This window comes from Trichoderma ghanense, assembly GCF_004382785.1.
Source record: "Trichoderma ghanense strain CCMA-1212 chromosome Unknown scaffold_5, whole genome shotgun sequence".
NCBI classification, from domain to species: Eukaryota; Fungi; Ascomycota; class Sordariomycetes; order Hypocreales; family Hypocreaceae; genus Trichoderma; species Trichoderma ghanense.
The window spans coordinates 318,884-341,799 of record NW_027395668.1 but is presented as its reverse complement, the minus strand read 5'-3'; the positions used below and the strand labels follow the sequence as shown (position 1 = coordinate 341,799).

The 22,916-nt window shown below is 55.8% G+C and overlaps 9 protein-coding genes across 9 annotated transcripts; 6 read left to right on the top strand and 3 right to left on the bottom strand.

The window, feature by feature from the left end:
- Positions 1-84: 84 nt before the first annotated feature.
- On the top strand, positions 85-1,011 carry CCMA1212_005048 (mRNA 3'-end-processing protein YTH1; the record flags this gene model as incomplete). Its single annotated transcript, XM_073702329.1, has 1 exon — positions 85-1,011. The coding sequence occupies one exon, from the start codon at positions 85-87 to the stop codon at positions 1,009-1,011; it is 927 nt and encodes a 308-aa protein (XP_073558721.1).
- Positions 1,012-1,442: 431 nt separating this feature from the next.
- CCMA1212_005047 (uncharacterized protein) lies at positions 1,443-3,142 on the top strand (the record flags this gene model as incomplete). The annotated part of the gene is made up of 3 exons (XM_073702328.1): positions 1,443-1,446; positions 1,807-2,327; positions 2,666-3,142. 3 exons carry the CDS (start codon positions 1,443-1,445, stop codon positions 3,140-3,142), a joined length of 1,002 nt encoding a protein of 333 aa, XP_073558712.1.
- CCMA1212_005046 (uncharacterized protein) lies at positions 1,548-3,284 on the bottom strand (the record flags this gene model as incomplete). The annotated part of the gene is made up of 3 exons (XM_073702327.1): positions 1,548-2,516; positions 2,621-3,130; positions 3,249-3,284. The coding sequence occupies 3 exons, from the start codon at positions 3,282-3,284 to the stop codon at positions 1,548-1,550; spliced, it is 1,515 nt and encodes a 504-aa protein (XP_073558713.1).
- Positions 3,285-4,510: 1,226 nt separating this feature from the next.
- CCMA1212_005045 (uncharacterized protein) lies at positions 4,511-5,734 on the bottom strand (the record flags this gene model as incomplete). The annotated part of the gene is made up of 1 exon (XM_073702326.1): positions 4,511-5,734. One exon carries the CDS (start codon positions 5,732-5,734, stop codon positions 4,511-4,513), a length of 1,224 nt encoding a protein of 407 aa, XP_073558714.1.
- Positions 5,735-6,288: 554 nt separating this feature from the next.
- Positions 6,289-7,851, bottom strand: CCMA1212_005044 (uncharacterized protein; the record flags this gene model as incomplete). Its single annotated transcript, XM_073702325.1, has 2 exons — positions 6,289-6,630; positions 6,817-7,851. The coding sequence occupies 2 exons, from the start codon at positions 7,849-7,851 to the stop codon at positions 6,289-6,291; spliced, it is 1,377 nt and encodes a 458-aa protein (XP_073558715.1).
- A 3,593-nt stretch (positions 7,852-11,444) lies between these two features.
- On the top strand, positions 11,445-12,826 carry CCMA1212_005043 (DNA-dependent metalloprotease WSS1; the record flags this gene model as incomplete). The annotated part of the gene is made up of 2 exons (XM_073702324.1): positions 11,445-11,622; positions 11,682-12,826. 2 exons carry the CDS (start codon positions 11,445-11,447, stop codon positions 12,824-12,826), a joined length of 1,323 nt encoding a protein of 440 aa, XP_073558716.1.
- Positions 12,827-15,752: 2,926 nt separating this feature from the next.
- CCMA1212_005042 (uncharacterized protein) lies at positions 15,753-15,995 on the top strand (the record flags this gene model as incomplete). The annotated part of the gene is made up of 1 exon (XM_073702323.1): positions 15,753-15,995. The coding sequence occupies one exon, from the start codon at positions 15,753-15,755 to the stop codon at positions 15,993-15,995; it is 243 nt and encodes an 80-aa protein (XP_073558717.1).
- Positions 15,996-16,616: 621 nt separating this feature from the next.
- On the top strand, positions 16,617-17,081 carry CCMA1212_005041 (uncharacterized protein; the record flags this gene model as incomplete). Its single annotated transcript, XM_073702322.1, has 1 exon — positions 16,617-17,081. The coding sequence occupies one exon, from the start codon at positions 16,617-16,619 to the stop codon at positions 17,079-17,081; it is 465 nt and encodes a 154-aa protein (XP_073558718.1).
- A 705-nt stretch (positions 17,082-17,786) lies between these two features.
- On the top strand, positions 17,787-22,223 carry CCMA1212_005040 (Signal transduction histidine-protein kinase BarA; the record flags this gene model as incomplete). Its single annotated transcript, XM_073702321.1, has 4 exons — positions 17,787-19,767; positions 19,837-20,169; positions 20,237-21,389; positions 21,455-22,223. Coding segments are annotated over 4 exons (4,236 nt in total), but the record flags the coding sequence as incomplete, so codon positions are not given.
- Positions 22,224-22,916: the final 693 nt, after the last annotated feature.

The window sequence follows — 22,916 nt, the reverse complement described above, 5'->3', positions numbered from 1 at the left end:
TCGTTCGAGCGATTCGTCCGCCGTCGACCAGACAACCAAAACCCGGGCGCTTCTGCCCTCCTCTCCTCATCACAGCCCTTCACAATGGCCACGACAACATCGCACCCGAAACACGTCGACGCCATCCTCAACCACTCCGCGCAGCCCTACACCTTCCGCTTCTCGCCCTTCCTCCGACAGACGTACCAGGTCGGCCTGCCGGCAGACCGGCCGATATGCAAGGCCTTCCAGTCCGGCAGCTGCCCCAACGGGACGCGCTGCGCGGAGCGGCACGTATCGGAGGGGCGGTTCTCGTCGTCGTCGCGGGGGGACCACGGCCAGCAGCAGCAGCCGACGGGCGGGCTCAACTCGCTCGTGTGCAAGCACTGGCTGCGCGGGCTGTGCAAGAAGGGCGAGCACTGCGAGTTTCTGCACGAGTACAACCTGCGCAAGATGCCCGAGTGCAACTTCTTCATGAGAAACGGGTACTGCTCCAACGGCGAGGAGTGCCTGTACCTGCACGTCGACCCGCTGTCGAAGCTGCCGCCGTGCCCGCACTACGACATGGGCTTCTGTCCGCTGGGCCCGCTGTGCTCGAAGAAGCACGTCCGGCGGAAGCTGTGCGTGTTTTATCTTGCGGGGTTCTGTCCTGATGGGCCCGAGTGCAAGGTGGGCGCGCATCCGAAGTGGTCAAAGGACTTGGAGAAGCCGGTGGCCAAGAGCGCGGAGAAGAGCGAGGAGGAGCTCAAGATGGAGATGATGCAGCAGCAGCGAGAGCAGCAGCAGTTTGGTGGGAGGGATGATGACGGGGATCGGTTTAGGGAGCGGGGGGAGAGGGATGGGCGGGAGGATAGAGGGCATGGGCGGCATGGGAGGGNGCATAAAACAAAACAATTGATGGATCTGCGAGGGGTGGTGGCGGTCGGGGAAGATTCAGGGGGAGGGGGCACTGATGATGATGATGCTGCTGGAGATGTTGGAGATGGGAGTGGGAAACACAAGAGGCGAGAGGGAAATTTACAGAACGGATGATGGTCAGGGCTCACGGCTGATGCGATGTTGCCGGTCGTTTGAGTCCTTTCATGATACCCTGTTGGGATGGAGTCTATGGGGTCAAGGAAGCAATCATGTATGGGCGTTTATCTAGTCTGCGTATGCACACGGTCTGAGACAGGCAGATGGCATTACAAATGAAGCATCTTGATGTGGCACCTCGAGCAAAATCAATTGAGTCAATCAATAAGTGAATCAATGAATGAATGCGTAAATATTCGAGAAAAGTCGTGAGCGTATCTATGTACCGTTTGATGAGATCAGAGTGTGGTTTCCTTCCATGCATACATAAAACATCCAATCGTTAAATACTGGCCTTCAGCATATATATATATATATATATATATATATACTAGGTAGTTGTGCCCATAGATTCCAGCTCATGGCCATGCTGTTCCGGCAAAGCTGTCATGTGTCATCATTGTAAAAGAAGGTTAAACAGCTTTCATGCTCTTTTTTTTTGTCGGGTTTTGCTTTTTTTTTCTTTACTTTTCTGGTTCGTGCTTGTCCATTATTCAAGGGGCAGGGGCATCGACAGGAGGCTGCTCCCACTTGGCCGTCTCGCCCGAGCCCCAGACGTTGTCGTCGGACTGGACGGCGATAAACTCCTTGCTCTCGGAGATGGACCCCTCGCCGCCGTCGTCGCCGTCGTCGCTGCCGTCCTCGGAGCCCTCGTACGAGCTCGTCTTCCAGGTGGACAGCTCGTCGACCTTGCGGATGCCCATCATCCACGAGACGAGGCTCCGCGGGGCCCACCGGCCGACGAAGCCGTAGATGCTGGCGCCGAGGCCGATGCGGACCGTGTCGGCCTTGATGGAGCCGTCGATGACGTCGAAGACGGTGGCGTGGAGGTGGCGGAGGGAGCTGCCCTTGAGGCCGCGGATGCGGGCGCCGGAGATGGCCGACGCCGTCTGGGCGACAAAGTTGCGGCCGTAGACGTGCCTGGCGCCGTCGGGCCAGACCAGCGTGTCCTCGGGGTTTCCGGCGTTGGTGACGAGGCCCTGGGTCGGCGAGCCGGTGCGGATCTGCACGAAGCCGGAGAAGTCAAAGGTGCCGAGCTGCATGTGGGTCACGGGGATGTCGAGCGGGCGCAGCTCGGCCGTCAGGACCTCGGTGAAGGCCGACAGCGCGGAGCAGACGGTGGCCTCGGGGGCGTGGAAGGGCGGGTTGATGGACGAGATGATGGACGGGGTGAAGACGAGGACCTTGGGAGGGACCCATTTCTCGCCGACGGGGTTGAGCCTGGACGTGAGCAGCGGCAGGAAGGTCTGGATGGTGAGGATGGGCTGCAGCAGGTGGGTGTTGAAGAGGTCGGCAAAGGCTGATGGCGGGATGGTGGCGATGGGCGACGTCTGGTAGTGGAGGCTGGGGATGAGGAAGACGGACTTGAGCGTCAGCTGGTTGGGCTTGATGTTGGGGCCGGGGGCTCGGGGAGATGTGAGGAAGTGGGCGAAGCGCTCGATGGCGAGTCCGGCATTGGGAGGCTGGTTGGAAAGGTTGACATCGGTTAGCTCATTGACTTGTGACTTGTATGAAAGAGCGCTGAGAGAGAGAGCGCTGAGAGAGAGAGGGAGAGAGAGAGACTCACGTTTGTGGTATCAATGGTGAGGGGCAGAATGTCTGCGCGAGACAGGGACTTGACGGCAGCCTCGTCCTCAACGGCGTTGCACACAATGAAGACGATGAAGCCGCGCCTCTCCATGTCGAGCGCCAGCGTCTTGGTCAGCGGCAGCCGGGGCGAGCCGGCAATGACAATGACCTCGGAGCGGCCGCCATTCTTGCTGCGCTTGGCCCGGCGGACCTTGCGCACGTACTTGTTCTGCTGGTAGCCCTTGTAGGCGACGGTGCCGGTGATGACGACGGCGGCGCCGATGAGGTACTTGTTGCGCGCGATCCAGCCCTGCAGCTTCTCGAGCGTCGACAGCGGCACGACGACGACCTCGGGCTTGGGCGGGGGCAGCGGCTTGACGATGTCGGGCAGCCAGTCGACCGTGGCCAGGCGCTCGCGGACGGCCTCGGAGGCCTTGTCGACGCCCTTGTCGATGAACTCGGCGGCATTGTCCGTGACGCGCCGGAAGTGGCCCGAGATGCTAGACAGCTAGAAGGATGAGAGAGAGAGAGGTTTGAGTTAGCCGCGGCTGTATATGGACGACACGGCTGGTGTTTGCCGCCAAAAAGAAGCAAGGAGGAAAAATCGAGGCGAGGGGAGCATTTACCACGTCCATCACCTGCTGGTTGCCGTCGGACGCCATGACGAGGAGGGAGAGGCTCTCCGGATAGAAAGCCTGCGGAGAAGAACAGTCACGGACGGAGGAGGAAAGAGGTAGAAGAGAGGAGGAGGAGGAGGAGCAAGCAGAGTGAAGAGAAAAAAAAAGCTCTGGTTAGGCTGTGAGCCTGATGACGGTATTCAGAAGGCAGAGGCTTTCACAAGACGGTGTGGAGAACGGCCAGCTGGTCCGGCTAACGGGTCCCCGAATGCGGCTTTAGGGAGGGAAGCGAGCGCTACAGGGCGCTACAGGTGCGCCATGGTGTGCTATAGCGGGCAGAGCGGTCCTGTGATTGGTGGCTGCTGCACGGCTAGAAGGACAAGTAGGGCTAGCGGCGCTCATGAGGAGAGGAGATGGAAATGCATCTGATAAGGCGATTGAACGGGCCGGGGAAGTTGGTGAGTTGCTTATGAATTGTATGCTCGAGTCGTCTCGGTTCAACGACGTGGACAGCGCAAGTGAGGGAGGGAGATTTGACATGTACGTAAGGCACGTATGCATGAGCCGCGCGGTCCAAGATGAGGGGAATCGGGTTCTCACGACGGATGAACAGCCAGCGTTCGATCTCGGACACTCGTCGACAGGCTCACACGTGTCACATGTGGGCTCTCTGATCCGAGGCGCTGCAGCTCACCGCTCAGGGCATTTATTGGAAGAGGGTGATGAGGCCCGGATTTTCATGCAAACAGCGTGAGCCGATGCATTGACGGTGCTTTGAGACGGGAGCAGGGCTCTGTCGCAGGATTTACATGTCAAGCATCTAATGAGGGCTCCATCGAGACGGACGGGGCACCTCATTCAATGGCTGTTACAAGACGCTGTCGAGCTGCAAGCATCTTCCCCCCCCTTTCTCCCTCAATCTCAACCCCAGACTCCACTGGCATAAAACAAAACAATTGATGGATCTGCATGCATTGTAACCTCCAGTCATTTGCTGCCGTAGTACTCGTATCTCTATCAATGATTGCCCCTCCTGCTCCTGACCCCGGTCTATCTGTAAATATGTACATAGGCAGGCAGGCACATGCATCTGCCCCCAAGATACGTGGTAGATGCCTAGTAGGTACTAATCCGTATCCATGTCCATGTAAGGCATTGATGCACGTCTCGCTCACTCGCATTCGACCAAAACAAACAAACGTGGGTATCGTATCACTTCAACGGCTCTCCCCAAACATCACCAACCGCATGTGTCCACCAAAGACGCTCCCTTAGACAAACGAAACGTACACGAGCGGGGTGACATATGCAGTGTACGTGCTGGGCTTGAAGTACTGCGTCCACGTCAGATAGATGCCGTCGTCGTACTCGCGCAGCAGGTGAGGGTGCGCCTGCAGGCTGTACGACGGCAGGTCCCCGTCGCCGTTGGGCCCCGAGTAGAGCAGGTATGGCGTCGTCCAGGGCCCCTCGGCGCTGGGGGCCGTCGTCACGTAGAAGTCGGCCCAGATGCTGGGGCTGGCCTGGCCGATCCAGACGTACGACTGGGCCCGTTCCGAGTAGTAAAAGGTGCCCTGGCCTGTTGTCCCGGCGTTGGGAACCGCGGCGGCTGTGTCGTTGATGGCCGGCTTGGTGGTTGCCCAGTTGCCGCGCACGTAGTACTCGTACTGGCTCTCGTCCTCGATGCTGCCGACGGGGACCCGTGCTAGAGCGACGCCTCCTGGTTGCAGCAGTCCGTACAGATAGGCGTACCCCCCCTGGACGACGTTGCCATAGGTTCCATATTCGATCTCGTGCTCTTCCCAAAAGGCCTCATCCACGGTCGTCACGGCCGGAAGCACGTCCGTGTTGGCATCGGGCGTGTAAGTCATTTTGTAGAGGGTGGTGGAAGGCTGAGGTGTCAGTACCTCCAGGCCGGTGCTGGACATGTGGTTGTTGGATACCCAGGTATAAGCCGTGATGGTTCCGTTCTGAGCCGTGTCCGTGACCATTGGTGGTGAGTCTGGCCAAGTGGTCCATCTGGTCGTCCCGTCGATACATATCCCCGAGGTCGGGCACATGTTGGAGCCCAAGGGATAGAACAGAGGAAGATTCGGCCGCGGGCCCTTCATCAGGAGGATGCTATTGGTGCCGTCCGATCCTGCTCCAACCGGCCCGGTGGTCTGAATGTCAGGCGCTCCGTCCTGGCGATAGTCCGTCCAGCCGGCCGAGTTGGCAAAGACGAAGCCATACTGGTCCGTGTCGGGGATGCGAATAGACGTGTCGCGACAGGTCCAAAGCGTCCGGTTTCCCATCTTCACCGAGCCGCAGGAATCGCGGCTGAGGTCGGGATCTGTGACATTGGCAAGCAGTGTTGCGCTCTTGGCCTGAGGCTTATATGGAGATGTCGAGACAGGCTTCTGCGAAACGACAAAGACCTTGTTGTCGTCAAATTCGATGGGGGCCGCATGGGCGACTGACGCCGCCAGGAGAGCGGCCAGAAGGCGTTTTGCTTGCATTGTCCACTGTTGAGACACGGCAGACAAGCAGAGATGCTATAAACAGGAGGGATCCCGGCAAGAGCAATACATATAGAGCTGAGCAAAAGGCGGAACGAAGGCAAGGAATAGAGTTCAGGTGAGGCCAGAAGCTCTCAGCGTCAGCCAACAATGATCGGGCGTCGACAAACTTGAGAGGGACAACGAAAAGCGAAAGTGGCGTCCTTGGGTGCCAGCCCCAGACGGGAAACAGAAAACAGATGGTCCCGCAGGATCAATGAATGTTGAGAGAAGCGAAAGAGGATCTCGGCCTGCGGTCCTGCGGCAGGGAGAAGGCGGTTAAGGAGGAGGGAGAAGAGCAGCAGTGAGAAAAAGGGTACCATATCGCCTCCGCGGCAGTGTCGCCCTGCCCGTCCAATCCTTTTCTCGCTAGCAGTACGGATACTACCTACCATGCAAAGGGACAGCCGGACCCTGGGCGCGCGTGTGGCTTCTCTGCCCCTGTCATTCGTCGCCTTTCTGGGACTCTTGATAAGGCAGCGTCGCAGCCCATCTGGAGACGGCGCTCCAGTGACTCAGTTGCTAGCATGATCTGAGGCTCCCAATTGCTGTGAAAAGTGAAGGAGTGCAGCGTGAGCGCGAAGAAAGACGTCCAAGAGCCAATAGTCTGTTGCTAGAGCCAACAGCGAGATGCAGACGGCTCGCAGATAGTCTCGGCCACTGCCGAATCGGTGAGTGCACGACGTTGCCATAAGGTGGAGTTGAGCTCTGGTTTTGCGGTCGAGACTTGTGGGAATAAGGACGGGACGGGGACGGGACGGATCAGACGGCGGACTCGGGAAGATGAAGCCGGTTTTCAAGTTGGCGGCGATAACCCAGTTCAGCACACTACATATCAACCTGTGTAGGGCATTTTTCTTTTTTTATATAGTTATATATTTATTCAAGTATCCCGGAAGCTATATCTTACTCAGGCCGTCTATCAGCTTTATAAAGCCGCTCCGCAGCTTTGTTTGGCCACCTGTAGTTCCGGCCCCATGAGGAATTTCTTCTAACCATGACTCCCGGATGCTACCATGAGCATAATCCACGTAGGGACCTACATCAAGCCAATGTGCATTTCCGTCCGTCACATGTGCCTTCCAACTGATATCCAGTGGTGACCCTTCTCTCCCAAAGTCGTGCCAAGCCCGGATTGTCGCCTCCCGCTCATCTGTGGAAACCATGATTGCGAAATCCGTAGGGCAGTGCAGACAAGAGTTGAATATCCACCGGCCTGGGGATTCGTAAGCTAGTTCAATACCATCCTCAAGCAAAGTGACTTCTTTGAGCAGGGTGGACTCCTCGAGCTGCTGCATACTGTCGCTAGTGTTATTATGAGACATATGTCCCATCCAACGGATAGACGATTCCTTCCAACTGCGAGACCTCGCGGGTCCGCCAAACGCCATTCGCATGTGCGGGCAGACTGGGAGGTGCAGGCATGTCTTGTCCGAGAAGAGTGGCAGAGCAGTACCCGTGTTATTGCTGATGTTCCACTCTTCACGTAGGATGAACCGTTGATTGATAATCCTGGGCTCTGCGGCATAGGACTCTGCAAGTGGCGGTATGAGTGATCGCCCCGTGCGCGTATAAGGATCCAGCAGTGCCGCAAGGTATTGCTGGTGTACACTGCCCAGGCGAGACAGCTTGAGTGCAAGCTGCACATGGTAGTGCTGGACTGAGTACCCTTCGATTTCAATTCCCCGAGAATAGTTGACGCGGCAAGGGACGCCCCTAGACCTTACAGCCCGGAAGGCCGCGGGCACATCCGAGGCATCGATCGGATGTAGCTTGCAGCATTTCAGGCAGACCCGGCGATTTGGTAACGTGTAAGCCAGCCCTACCCAGAACCCAATCTGATCCTCAAAGGAGAGCCGCGGGATCTCGATGTTCCAGTGGTGGAAGACGACTTGCCGAAGTGCTTTGCACGTGTGCGAAAGGAGGAACTCATCGTGCAAAGCCAGGTGACTGGTGATTAGAAAGAGAATGTCTAGCGGAAGCTGGAGAATAGCGGCGCCGGGGCTCTTTTGGTCGTGGTCCCTGTGATGGCGGCGGCCTTCGCCTAGCAGTCGACGTAGAAACCGTAAACAACGCATTTCTGGAATATGAGCAGTTGTTTAGTAGAAGTCGGTTTCTGAAAAGGGACTGGCCCTTTCTATACTTTGGTTTGCTCCATTTGAGCTACGCAATCGTTGCGCCGTGGCGTTTCCAGTGATCCGACAAGTGGTTGTTTTCTTGCCTTCATCGGAACAACTCCCCAGATGACTAGAGAACGCCATGGCGCGCTTTCATACATATCCAAGCTTGACTGTAAGACCAATTACCATCAATTTCCTTTAACATAACCACCGAGCGTACGGATGGAGCTGATGATACCCACCCCCAACTCCCGACAAGTACTGATGAGGGTAGCAACTGATTATGCCAGGGGGGATTTCACCGTATAATACAAATGTTCCTTCTCCTGAGACCTAGGTAGGGTATAAAGTCGAAACGGTATTAGTGTTATCGAATAGCTAGTCACTTCTCTTCACTCATTGTTTGTTTTTTTTTTTCGCGAAGGAAAAAGGAAAACCACCGTTATACTATATTGCAGGTTTGACGCCACGGGACACAGAAATGCGGTAATGAAGCCATTCCACCCAAGAGAAGTGTTTGAGGGACCCTCAATTTCTCACTACCCATGGTCGTCTGTGCTTGATTCTGTGCTATTCGCCTTATGACAGGCTCTGTTTCTCGTGTGCCCGAGATTCTTTTGTAGAGAGATACATAGTTTGACGAAACGATACCCAGTGCCGCGAATCGACGTCACCGCGGGAGCCTATGTGGAAGCCCCCCATGGGCAATGGTCGCTCATACCGCGAGATCGAGGCCTCGACGGGTCAAAGCCCTTGCAGGCTACATGGCTCCTTGGAAGGGCAAAGGAACAGTAAGATTGCCCTGGACTATCACTTTGCTGGCAAGAGTCGATCGGAAAGGCCTCGTCGGCCTGTTGGAGACGAAGCCTATGAAGAAGAAGGAGAATCTCCCTGGGAACCCTGCCGAAACTCTTACTGAGAGACTACGACCAGAGTTGCTTTGTTGAGCTGAGAAAACGATCCCGATCGATGTGTTCGAGGTTGTTCTCACCGGTCTCATGGCTATTGAGGCGCATCTCCCGAACTTCCAGTAATATGCTCACCCGAAGTATACTGCCAGGTGGTGATATCGTTCGTCCTCAAACAATTGGGATCCAGGAGCTCTCAAGGCTCGACTTGGGTCATCTCTCGCGCATCACAAACCAAGCAGAGCCATAGACATACCGCTGATCCATCCTTTTTCTTTCATTAACGTCTGGATGGGCTAGTGAGTCCCTACAAGGACAGGACGACGAAGAGTCATACGGACAAGGGGCGGTGCAGACCCTACACGCTGTCTATAAACAGCCGCGGGACGGCTGGCCGCTTTTTTCTGGGCACGAGAACGTCGAGATGAATCCTTTGTGGGCCACCGAGCCTTGGACTTTGCATCCTGCCTGCCCTTTAGACGCCGACCGTTTAAAAGCTGTCACGTCAAGCTCCGCTAGTGCGAATACATTGAGCATACAAGGCTCAGGTATCAAGCATCTGCAGCGCCCCGTGGTTTGAAACAATCTAAGGAGATGACCTCTGGGCAGGCGCCCTTTACTACTGGCTCACCCAGAACGTTCACCTGTGTAGCCGGGTGGTTCGTCAGGCCAGAAACACATCAAAAGAGAAATATGATTTCTCAACGCTGCGTCTATGCACCGCCCCATGGCTCACAGTTGGAGTGTCACTCACTCTGAGCAGCTGTGGACATACACTATCTTGAAAGCTGGCGAGTACTGTGAGCCCAGAGGTGTTTCCGTATGGGAGGTCGCATGTGATTATGTGCTATGGTCACCCTCCTTTGCAATTGACCATTCTGTCCGCGTGGTACCTGTGACTCAGGGGCCCGAGGTGTGAGACGAGTCGCCAACTGACTGCAACGTCGAGAGACTTGGGGACTGCTCGATGTTCTAATGCCTCTTTAATGCTAATGCTACTCCGGCTGGTACGCGGGTAGTCGAGCGGCGGCCGAAAGAGGAAAACGTGTTGGATGATGATGTGAGATGCTATCTCTCAAGAGACATACATCAGTGAGATATGATGGATGTATGGCACATGAACAGCATGTCTGTGTGTGCCTGTGTCATGCCATTCTCGTTCAGGGATGCCAATGTAATCATGCAGAGTGTCTTGCCCTTGGGTGTTTGGAGCACGGCCAAACAAGCCCATGGCAGTTAAGCCATCACACCTCTACAAAGTACCAAGCCGATGTTCTATCATGTCTCAGAACAGGGAGGTGAGAACTGACGAGTGATGCTATTCTGTAACTTCTGACGAAAAGCCATGACTCTCCCCCTATTGGATCGTCTACCCTCGTCCACACTTGTATGTATGAAGGAGAGGACTATGGTAACGTCTCATTGACCAGTCCCTGGGCAGCCCGACTCAGGTGGCCACACTCATCACGACTATCACATATAGCATGCATATCGAGAGAGAGATATGACAAGCTTGATGCTTTTTTGATACCAACAGTGGTCCGCACTCCGTAGTCCCTGTTCAAGGGCATTTCTAGGGCGGATCAACGGCGTCAATGAGGATACTTCCGCTGGTTGTATCTGTGACCGCTGGGATACAAGAGGGGTCCAGGACCCTTGAGGGCGGGTAGTATATCTCATGTTGCAAGAGCTTGTTCTCATGCTATTTGCTGAACACCTCAGTTCGTGCAGGGTCCTCGTGACGCTCCGCGGACTTGTAGAATTGTGACCTGCCAAACGTATAATTGCACAGTGTGTCTTACTCTGTAGCTCTCGAGTCTTCACTATCGTACTGACGAGCAATTGACAGGCATGGTATGATTGAAACAGAATGGAAGAGTGACGAGCGTGTCAGGGGGGGGGGGGGGGGCTTCAGCAACCCTTCAATGGCTGTCATGTGCCAAAAGGCTTCAATGAGGTCCGTTGTTGAAATGGTGTACGTCAGTGTCTCCTGAGTACTTCTCATACGGTGGGATTCTTTTGACTATGTCAGGCTTACAGGCCGGGTGGAATCAGTAACTGCAGCTGAGCAATGTCGACTTCTCACATGCTTTTAGAAGCGTACATGTATCTTAAGGTATCTGAAGCTGTTGGGTATAACTGAGGTGTTTGAGTGTATATATTCACGGTGGCTCCGGGCCGTCTCATACCAAGCAACAACGGAGTACTCCAACTTCTCTTATTCACCTTTTCATGCGTTTCGAATCACATATTCTGCCCTCCTGGGGCTATCCGCTTGGTTGTATCACCTTACTTGCGGGGAGCCAACGGCGGTGCCCGTTCACCCAGCACCATGCTTAGTCATCAGGCCGCGTAGACTTTGTGCCTTGCCTTCAATGATGCTTAGAAAGCCGTCGAACCTCATCCGTGAACATCGCAAGGCCGAAATGCCTGAGTGGTGACACGACTCAAGGCATCTGCTGTGACGTGGCGAGTCACTGGAAGACCTTCTAGAAATTCGAAGCCATGTAGACCGCGGCTCTTTTCTCTTCATAGTTTTCTCTACTGCGTTGGCCTGCACCACCACATTTTGACATCTTGCTTTTCATCTCCAGCGGCTGTGGTTCTAGATTGCGGAGACAGATTATATCCGACAGAGTCAGGATGCCGGAACACGATCCTCTAGTCCTGTCCTACTCGCACCTCGCGCAGTTCCGCCGCGCAGATGAGGCGCTGACCATCCTCAAGAAGGTGGCCTCCCTTGTGAAGCCCATCATGAGGAACCGTGGGTGGAAGGTCAGGGAGCTGGCCGAGTTCTATCCCAACGAGACAAACTTACTCGGTGCGCATGCTCGTGGATGCACAGCTTGTCCAACCGGTAGTCTGACTGACGGGTGGTAGGGCTTAATGTCAACCGCGGCATGAAGATATGCCTGCGGCTACGGTATCCGCAGGACCAGAACCAGTTCCTCGCTACCGAGAGCATCGTCGACACGATGCTGCATGAGCTGTGCCACATTGTCCACGGGCCTCACGACGGCAAATTCCACGCCCTCTGGGACCAGCTGCGCGATGAATGGCAAGGTCTTCTCTTCAAGGGATACACGGGCGAAGGGTTCCTGTCCGAGGGCCATCGGCTGGGCGGCAGGCAGGCACTGCCGCTCCGCGAAGTGCAGCGGCTTGCCCGCTCTGCGGCCGAGAAGCGAAAGGCTCACGAGCAGTTGACCCGCGGCTCAGGACAGCGGCTTGGTGGAGGTGATGTATCACGGCCGCCAAGGCCAGGTCGGAACCTGCGCCAAGCGGCAGCCGCGGCGGCTGAGAAGCGCAACAAGGCACTTCAGGGTTGCGCCACGGACAAGCTGAGCGACAATGAGATCCGCGCCATTGCCGATACCGCGTCCAGGAACGGTTTCCGCACACAGGCGGAAGAGGACGAGGCCAACGACCTTGCTATTGCACAGGCTCTGTGGGAGCTGGCCCAGGAAGACGAGATGGCCAACCTGGGCGGCGGTTCATATATGAACCCATCGCCTGCGGAAAAAGTTATGAAGGGACATGGTAACACGACGGTATCATTTGACGGGAACCCGGGCAGCAGCAGCAGCGGTAGCGGTATCAAAAACAATACTACCGGCAACCAGAGAGCGGCGCCTACTAGCCACTCAGATGGCGAGCGGTTCTGGATCTGTTCGATATGCACTCTGCACAACCCTCAGAACTTCTTGTGCTGCGGTGCCTGCGGAGTGGAGCGCAGTGAGACAACATTACACGCGCCGGTGACGCCGAGACAGCCAGGGCCGAGGCCGGCTGTGATTGACCTGACGAGCAGTCCGCCCAGGACGAAGACGAACCCTCGCGAGACACGGCAGACAACAGCCCAGCGTCCAGCAGCAGCAGCAGCACCAGCTTCAAGCCAGGCCAAAGCTCCCCGCCCAGCACCACGACCTCCTGCACCGACTTGGCGCTGCGAGTATTGTGCGACGGAGATGGAGCGGCAGTGGTGGACCTGCTCTACCTGCGGGCAGATGAAGTTTAACTCTCGATAGGTCGATGCTACTGTGCGCCTGTCACTGCTAGCGAGGAGTACTTGTAGGAGAGCCGAAGCCGAAGCATGGCATGGCATGGAATCGTCTGGACTGCACTTGACCCGTCTCGACCTGACGTGGAGAGCCTGCTGTGCAGTTGCCCGACACCCCGTGTGTCTCTCGGAGGGGGGACACCGAATGCTGAATGCAAGTGGGATGGCTATAGGAGATGCACATTTCGAGCTGTGTGCTGCAATAGGATTTACGAGCCGTACGAAGTCGGTTTCATTCTTGCGTGACTGGCAGCTGGCTGTTGGTGGTGGTGGTGCTGCATGCTAAAAGCACGACCTATATCTGCACTTTCCTGCTTGCAGCAAGACGCCCTCCCTCCAGGGCGGACGAACAAAAAGCCAAGAAGAAGAGACAAGGGTCCTCTCGTGTTGCTGTCTATTCATTCTGGAGCCGGGCAGCATTAGGAAAGGCGCCGATTGGAAAATGGAGTTAAGATCGCCTTTTGGTGGAGAATGGTCCAGCATGGAAGCTTTTTCTGATGCGATTCGCTTTTCTGTCCGGTTTGTCCGTCTGTCTGTCTGTCAGTGTTTTTTTTTTTTTCCTTCCCAAAGCTGAGGGTCTGTTTTGAGCAACAAAGACCAGCGAGCGATAGATCCCGCTTATTGTTTCTTGCGCGTGGTTACAGGTCATTTGTTAGCACCTCTTTTTTTTTTCCTCAATGCGACTTTGATAGTTTTGTTTCATATGGCTGCAGCCTGCATGGCGGGCGAGTGGGAGGCTGGCGTTGGGACGGACCTCGTTCCGTCCTGTGAGGTGTGTGTTGGCGTTGCTCATGATGCACATACGAGTACAAGACATACTAGCCTGCCCGCCCATTAGAGATGCTGCATGTCACTTGGTACGAGGCAGGCTTGTATGGGGCACCTACTGCACTTTGACTGATGCCGGAGAAACGAATTGTGCATTGTCGCATCTCGGAAAAATGGACAGAGAGGTACGAAGGACGAGGGGATGTAAGACAAGACATCCTAAGACAACTAAGGCGGGAGGGGGCCTTTGGAGGAGGGAGGATTGGCGGATGGGAGAGATGGGATGGGCTCCGGATACCGGTACAACGTATCTGATGTTGGCACCGTTCAGTCTCGGAATGCATACGGGTGCAGACATCAGTCGTCTGTTTCGCAGTCTCGCAGTGAGAGCAACAACTTCTTTGACAAGAGCATAACTACCTAGGCCACAGCATCGAGTGCATCGCCAGATACGAGCTCACCTAGTGTCGAGTCTAAATAGACATGGCAATAAAACGGTCAGTTTCAACTAGAAAGCAGCATCAGCAAACTCTCAAAAAAGGAGTTTGCACTTGCAAAGCTCTCCAATCACCCGAAGCCGTCCACGTTCTAGACAACGGGTGGATCCGAGCTCTGCTCAAGCATCTGGAGGACCCCTGGTCGGCTGCAAACGGCGGTAACGGGCAGGGGTCCTGTGGGTTGCGCGCGAGGGCTTGGGACTTGTCACACAGCCAGAGAAAAGCCAAGCCGGGCCCTCCCTGCAAGGCGGCCAGAGAGGAAAAGAGCGGGTGACCGAGCGGCAGAACCACAACGAAGAGAAGAGAAGAGAGAGATTGTTCTGGTCTCTGGCTGGGTTGAATAGCTGTCAATGGAACAAACCATCCATATGAGGAGATGTAATGGTCCATGATAATAATACAGGAACGGCTCCAGAGTCTGTGACGAGTATATTGCTGAGTGCACTGGTTGTAGTTTGGCTTTCAAAGAGGGGCACAGCATTGCCACAAGCCTTCTTATTCCAGCTCTGCGGCCCCGGCCGGCCCAGATCGCTCCCATTCGCTAAAGCACCCACCTCTTCTTCTCTTGACTCTTCTTTTGTTCCATTCTTTCTTTGATCCGACGGAGTGGGAGGGAACCAGGTTCATGATGCTAGTGATGGTCTTTCCTAAGCCCCGCGGCTTGTGCGGCACCTCTCGCCGGTCTTGCGCCCGTTGGAAGGAGGGAACACGAAACAAGGACAAGAGATGCCGCGCTGCCAACGGGCTTGGCGTATCAGATGCTCGTATTATTGATTTCGTCAAGGTCTTTTTGTAGCCGCTCTTTGTTAGGATGAGCAGAGACGTGGACGCTTCAAGATGGGCATCTCTGCTGGCTTCGCAACAAGCTGTCCGGTCGGATCCGGTCGGTCTGCCCTGCCAGTCAGTGTCTGGTCTGTCGAGTTGCATATCCAGCCCCCTTGGACGTCTCAGCACGAAAAAAAAAAAACTGAACCCATTTTAGCTGCAGTAGTGATTTGCATGTCGGCGGAGGTCGAGGCGAGCTGGGCATGGGTCACGCCAGTCAGATCGGGAGGGATTCGGGAATTGCATGGTGGAGGGGGGGGGGACAACGGCCGCATTAGCAGGCACCACAGATGCATGCCCAGACTGTGCATTTTCTCCCCTTCGATTTCCTGTCATCTTTTCAGCAGTGGTGCAACATTCAAAAGCTGGTATATGGGAATGTCGGCAGGCGGAAGACAGAGGAGGGGGGCGTAATTGCACGTCTGCTTCCTCTCGTTCGTAGGAGTACGGTGACGACATACACCCGCAAGGCTGATCGTGGAGCTTCATGCTGGAAACTCGGCCTCGCTAGGCGTAAGGCGCCACTGCTGATCCTCTCGTGTCCTTGGAATCAAGCTTTCCATCACGCTTGATTTTGGATTTGCCACCGCAGCTCGACAATGGAGTCGATGGGCCGAGTTCATGCCCATCTTGTGACGTCCCACCACACGACCGGCTGCCCAGATTCCCGACAATGGCCTCATGGCAAGGCAATACAGTAGGGCAGGCGACACATAGGGGTTCGACGGATGGACGTCTCGCAGCAACGACGGGTCACCGGGCACGCACTCAAGCAGGGTCGCCCTCCCTTGGTGCACCCGCACGATGCCAGACAGGCTAGCAAGACACGCCAAGAGAGAGGCGGAAACCAAGAACTCGATGCCCATCTTCCCGGTTCACGTCCTTTGCTCCCTCCTGCGTTGGCCGTCTCTGGGCGGGACGGCGTCTCACCTTGGAGGGCACATGGACACCGAGGTCGTGGGTGCGAATGTGCGGTCTGGGCTGGTAAAGTCCGACGCCCCCCCATGCCTGACCTTGACCTTACCAGAAGTGACCTTGTTCCCCTAGTTCCCCGTTAGTCCCTGGTACCTCAGCAAGAGAAGGCTGCCAAGCTGCATGCTCCAGCTCCAGGGACCCACCGCATCTGTTTGCATGCGGCTTTCTGATCTTGACCCGATTGCACGTCGTTCTTTTTCCCATGTGTCAGTTGGCCCGCGTCTCCCGCCAGCCGAACCGAAACGCCCTGGACCAGCGGCCGCCTTTTTCTCATTCGTTCCAATGGGTAAGATCCAGGGCCTGTTTTGCCGGGGCGTAAGACGGATTTGCATGGCCTGGGGCGCCTCGTTATGTAGGGGGAGGGAGGTGATGCAGCAGGTTCTGCGAAGGCAGGTAGGGGCCCAGCTGTGTGACGACCAGGCGAAGCAGGGAACGTGCCTTGTACTTGGACGACGATCGAGGAATGCGGCAGTCCTGGGCGAGGCAGGCATCCTCTCACTTGTGCCTTTGACAGAGCTAGTATCGAGGTACCTTAGGTGAGCGAGGTGAGGTATCGTCGTCGAGGCGGATGCTATCAGACGTGTCTCAGCTCGGCGGCGTCCCACCGCTCGGGTCAGTCTGAATGGCACAGTGGTTGCATTGGAGCAGAGGCCTCTCCAATGGACAAAGGGCACTCTTTCGGCACTGCCCCTGATGCGGCACCTTCATGTTGGTGCTTTCCATGCCATTGAAGTGCGTCGAGCCGGAGCCGGAGCCCCAGAGTGCGAGTGCGAGATGAGTAAGGTACCCAAAGGTACGCCTGCTGCTAGCATCGCCTGGGCACAGCTGGCACGGCCGTCTGCTACCGGCTGCCAGCAGAGAGAGGTACCTCCTCTTCGAGGTCCAGAGTCCAGACCTCGAGCTCGCTGCAGCCAAGAGCGCCCTGCCCTCGGATCGCCTCACTCTCGCGTCCCTGCATCTCCTCTCCTCCGGAACCATCTCGCCTCTCTCCTCTCCCCCCTGCGCCCTTCTCCAACCGCCTTACATACAGTGCATACCTACGGAACAAGCACCGCTGGGACACGGCAGTTTGACCGTGTGTACTCGAACTATCGCATCTCACCTTACCTTTACCTTTCCGTTGCCCTGTGTCTCAGCTCAGGGTCCCCTCGATTCTAGTCCCAAGCCATCAACCCTAGTCCCAAGCCCCAGTCCCCACGCTGTCTGTTCGCGGCCCTCGAAGGCGACAGGAATAGTCGACAGCCACCAAGTTCGCTTCACTCGACCTTGTTCGTTTCAAACCACCTCCCCCCCCCCCGCTTCCGGTCCGCAATTGATCTTCCTCCTCCCAGGGTTCCAGCTGCCTTGCTTGCCAACTGTGTCTCTGCCTCGCCCTTCCGCAACTCCATCGCCGTCCCGCCAGGCCAGCCGGATCTTTCCCCCCCTACCTACGACTCGCCTTGCCAGGTCGGCACTGGGCCCTCGTTCGTCCGCCTATCATATCCGTCTTATTGCTCGCCTTGGACTTGGAGCCACTGCCCCGTTCACGACTCCAGGAAGACGCCCATCCAGCCATCGAATGGGTGGAGCCCAAGATCTGCAATATACCACGCCATTGCGATACCGGCATAGCTTCGTCAAGTAAAAGCAGCACTAACGCATCAAGTCGTGGGTTGCCGTCCTTCCCAAGCTTCCCTAGGTTTCCTTCTCCTTTGTCTCCGTACCTGCGAGTGCTCCAGCCTGCCCGTCAGACCTCCTCCCTGTCGAGCTGGACTCTTGCCTGCTTGTGCTTGCTTCTGAGTGAGCCTGGCCAGGCTTATCATCAACAACAACCCGGCCGCCATCTTCGACCTGCGTTCCTGACCGTCTCGACTGAAGAAGCAGTCTTCGAGTTTATCGTTCCAAGAGGCCGGACGGCGGATTCCACCCGCTGCTGCCTTTGGGACGCAATTCGAGCCTCCCCGTGCGCGCGCCTCTCCCCATGCGTGGAATAGTCACGACATGACGTCCCTGGGAGATGCTTCAGAGAGCCGTCAGTCTCGAGCCTCACAGTCTGCTCCAGCTTCCGCCTCTGCTGCCTCATCCGCCGCCCACAATGCTCCGCGAGGTCCCCCGGATCTCGACCACGACCTCGACCTGGGAGCGTCTCGCATGCAAGATCGAGCACCGCCCAAGACGGTCCCGGCAGACATGAACAGCCATGCCGAGCAAAGTCCCCGCTCTCTGGGTGGCGGACGATTCCTCAGAGACCCTGGAGATGGCGTCCGTTCCAAGTCTCATAGCCCGTTTCGACTCTCCATGCCTTCAATATCGCCCGGCCAGGTTGCCTTTTCCGCAATGCAATACCTGCCGGTCCCTGTCATCATACTCAACAGCCTCAAGACTGTTGTACTCGCAAATGAGGCCATGGGGAGGATGCTCGGTGTCATCTCTGATGATTCAAGTGATGAAGATGTGTCGGTTGTGATGGACAAGTTGCGCGGCCAGACCCTGTCACAGGTGGGTATCGACATGATACAGGATGGCCGGCCCGTATGGGTTACATGGGAAGTATTTCTAGACACCTTGGTCACTGAAGTTGGCGTACGACCACCGGCCTCGAGTCAGCAACGACGAGCGTCCTATTTCGAAGGTGGCGACGCCACGCCAACTCCTACCAAGGCCCTTGATCAGGTAATTGAACAGCCCAAGCCCACCGAGCGACCGACCCAGGATGCGACAGTAGAGGTTATCATTACGAGAAAAGACATCACCAAAACTACCTTCAACAGCCGGTACAAGTCGAAAGAGTCCGAATACCATGCCTTCGCGAAGATGATCATTACCATCTGGGAGGTGGAGGATAAACAGACCTTCTTCACTCTGACCTTCACCAACACCCAGTCCGCTCCGTCGATGCCCGTCACCGGCAGAAGGGCCATTGCTCGATCCAGTATCCTCGAAGCTGTCGACAAAAAGTCCATCACCACCTCGAACCCGTCGTCTGTCGCCTCTAGCCGAGACTCTACCTCGCCCTTGTTCTACAGCCCGGGCGTCATCACCATGTCCTCGAGCCCGTTCCCTCCCATGGGACCTCCGACCGTTGCGTCTCATTCTCAAAGCGCGCCCTCGGTGCTGCAGAAGATGATCAGGATGAAGGACGCCCTCATCGACAGCACGCAGATGCCCGTCGTCGCCATGTGGAAGGACGGCAGCGTAATCTTTCCGAACAAGGCCGCGAGGCAGCTCTTCCCCATCGACGCAAATCTCGACTCGGCCGGTGATGGATTCCATCTGCTGGCCAACTGGGAGGTGTGGAACGAAGACTTTACAAGGAGGCTGGATGTCAGCGAGTATCCAATCTCCACTCTGCTTCGAACGGAGACGCCGTTTGCCAGCAAGCGAATAGGCATGTACGCACGCGACGGAAAGAAGATTATCTTTGACGTGCTGGGAGAAGGCATATACGACGAATCTACACACGAGTTCCTCGCTGGCGTTGTTACCGGCCGGGATGTGACAATGATGAGAGAAGAGATTACCCACATCAAGGAGCGTGATGAGGAGCGCTTCAAGGCCATATGCGATGCTATGCCTCAGCTAGTGTGGACAGCACGCCCTGACGGAACCCACGACTTCTTCAACACCAGATGGTACGCGTATACTGGCCTGGCCCGCCAACAGGGCGTTGACATAGACTGGCAAGGAGCCTTTCATCCCGACGACAGAGCCGAGGCTGTTTCCAAGTGGAATCGCTCTGTCCGGACCGGAGACCCTTTTGTCATGGAGTACCGCTGTCTTAGCAAGGAGGGCGAGTGGCGGTGGTTCCTTGGCCGTGCCCTTGCCGTACGCGACAAAGAAACGGGCAACATTGAGAAGTGGTTTGGTATGTCGATTCCGTGAGAGGGGAGGACTGTGCGGCTACCTATGAAGCTAATCACTTGGGATCCAACAGGTACCTGTACCGACATACACGAGAGCATGCAGACAAAACTGAGTGCTAAGCGTACACGCCAGCAGCTGCTAAGCGTCATTGCCCACTCGCACGTCACCATCTTCACGGTTGATCCCGATCGCCGCGTTACGATGCTGGAGGGCGCCTTGATATGGAACAGCGCCTCTGAAGAAAACCACGAAAAGAGCAGGTGGTATGTTGGAGAGAACATGTACACCGTCTTCAACCGAATCTCAGAACGAGCGCCTGATGGAGAACGCCCACCGTGGCTCCAGCCGATTGAGGACATTCTCGAGGGGCGGAGCAACGAAGATGTAAAGGAACACGGACTCCGTAAGCCTGCACAAGCCGCTAGCTCTTTGTGAAAAGATTACAGGGCGAACTGACTTTTGCGTCATAGATGACCGCTGGTATCGAACACGGTTCCACCCGATGCTGGGGAAGAAGACGAAAGACGGCATGCCCACCAAGGAGACGTGTATCGAAGGAGTCATTGGCGTCATCATGGATGTCACCGAGCTCAAGGTGAGAGGAGAAGCCTTGCGAGAGCAATCAAAGGAAAGGCGACGCGCAATGGCAAACGAGGCTGCTGCCAAGGAGGCCACGAGACTGAAAAGCCAGTTCCTGGCCAACATGTCCCACGAGATCAGGACGCCCATCACCGGAGTCCTAGGCATGGCGGAGCTGCTGGGCGATATGGAGCTGACCAAGGAGCAGCGCGAGTATGTCGACAACATCCAAAGCTCTGCTACGTCGCTGCTCACGGTAATCAACGACATCCTGGACTTCTCCAAGGTGGAATCCGGCCGCTTGGACATTGAGGAAGTCCAGTTCTCCCTCTCACACATTGTGCAGGATGTGAGGAAGATGCTCAAATTTGCCGTCGAGCGGAAAAACCTTGATTTCCTGTCTGACGTTGGCAAAGACATTGCTAACGAGCGGATCGTCATTGGCGACCCCGGCAGGCTACGGCAGATCATCACCAATCTTCTCACAAACAGTATCAAGTTTACAAATCAGGGGTATGTGAAGTTCTCGGTTCTCAAAGAGCGCGAGACCGCCGATACCATCGAGGTCCGATTCGTCATTGAAGACTCCGGTATTGGTATTGAGGAGGAGGTTCGGAAGAAACTCTTCAAGCCGTTCAGCCAAGGAGATCCAAGTACGGCCCGGCGCTTCGGGGGGACTGGGCTCGGGCTAACTATATGCAAGAATCTGCTGGATCTGATGAATGGCCGCATCACGCTGGAGTCTAATGTGGGATCGGGAACCAAGGCGACGTTTTGGATCCCCTTTATGAAGCCGACGGAGGCCAGAGCCCCCACATTGGCGGAACCCGGTGCTATTCCCGACCGACTTCAGTCTGAGCTGAGCCTTTCATGCAATAGTTCAGAGCATGAACAGTTGGCGGCTTCTCAGGGCTCGGATGGCATAGCAGGCGCCTCTGCTGCCAAATCGCGTCGGCCCGCATCTACGCGGACGCCCCCTCCAGCTGAGCAGGAGCTGTCTCTGTCTGAACGATCAAAATTGCACATCCTGGTTGTCGAGGACAAGTAAGTGTTATTACACTGATATTACTCGTTGTGTAGTTTGTTCAGCTAATGACGCCCTCAATTAGCCCGGTGAATCAGAAGATTGCCACGCGGACCATTGGAAAACTTGGCTTCCAGGTGTCTGCAACTTGGAATGGCAAAGAAGCGCTGGACTACATGATTGGCGCATCGAAAGGCGAGAAGAAAATGCCAGACATCATCCTGATGGACGTGCAGATGCCCATCATTGATGGCTACAAGTGCACCCATCTCCTTCGACATCATCTTCCATACAAGAGCCTGGTGCAGCATGTGCCCATTGTGGCCATGACTGCATCGGCGATCCACGGAGACCGCGAGAAATGCACAAAAGCCGGCATGGACGACTACCTGCCGAAGCCGGTGACGATGAAGGTGCTGGAGAGGATGCTCATCAGATGGTCGCTGACACGGCGTCGCCCGCAATCGGAACCCCCTGCTTCTGATTGCTCCGAAATGGGCGAGCATTGCGACAACGCCGATATTCCACACCTTGGCATTGAGGAAAGCGATCCGTCTCCCCTGTCAGCGTCTGAAGAGCTTCGCGCAAGCCCAATAACGCCGCGGCCACTTACGCTCAACGGAGGAGAGGAGCCCTCTCCGTTTGACCAGGCCCTTGCGGCCGAAATGTCACCCCAGGTCCGCCGGCTGGAAGGCGAGCAGGAGTGGTCGAATATGCTTCATGGTACGAAGCTCATTGATGCAGCGGGAGGCGTGCCGGCGGACCTTCGCAAGAACTCTCTTCCCGAATCGGGAGCGGGAGAAGCTCTGACTGAGGAGAATGTCAACAAGTTGGAGACTGGTACACCTGCCTGAGTCCCCTCTTCTAGACTTCTCGCGGTCTCCCTTTTTGGCCTTTCTATTTTTCATTTCGACCTTTTATTTTCTTCGAAGAAAAGGCTTTGGTTTTTTGGTTTGAAACGAAAGCGTATTCCCCGTTGAGCTATTCCCATCACTCATTCTGCAAGACGCTGGTCTCACGATTACGATTTCGTTCTACAGCTTTCTTTCTTTCTTTCTTTTCACGTGCGCTATGTCTGCTCCAAGGGTGGCGTTTGACAGGAAAACGGGTTGAACATTTTTGGGTTCAAAAGGACATGGACAGCATATGGACAGGGACCGGTGTCATGACGATTCGACAACTGTTAAATCATCACAAGCAGGGCGTTTCTAGCCCAGGGACAAGGGTAAGGGTGGATGGACAATGGGAAATGGATTTCTCTATGCTTCTTTTGTGGCTCCTTTACCCTTTTTCTTCTTCTGATATATTCTCATGCGGAGCGATGTCTTTGCTTTTCACCCCTTGATAGATGCCGAGGTGGAAGGGATTTGAACATTTTGGGACGAGGAATACATAGGGATACTGAGCCGGGATGAGCACATATACCGGATGGAAGGATGACTTGCTGGGCCTGCAATGGGCAGTGTATGTATGCTTGAGGAAGCCATACATAGGCATATCACACATATTTGTCGAGAATTCCCAGGGATTTGATTGGCCTAGGTGGC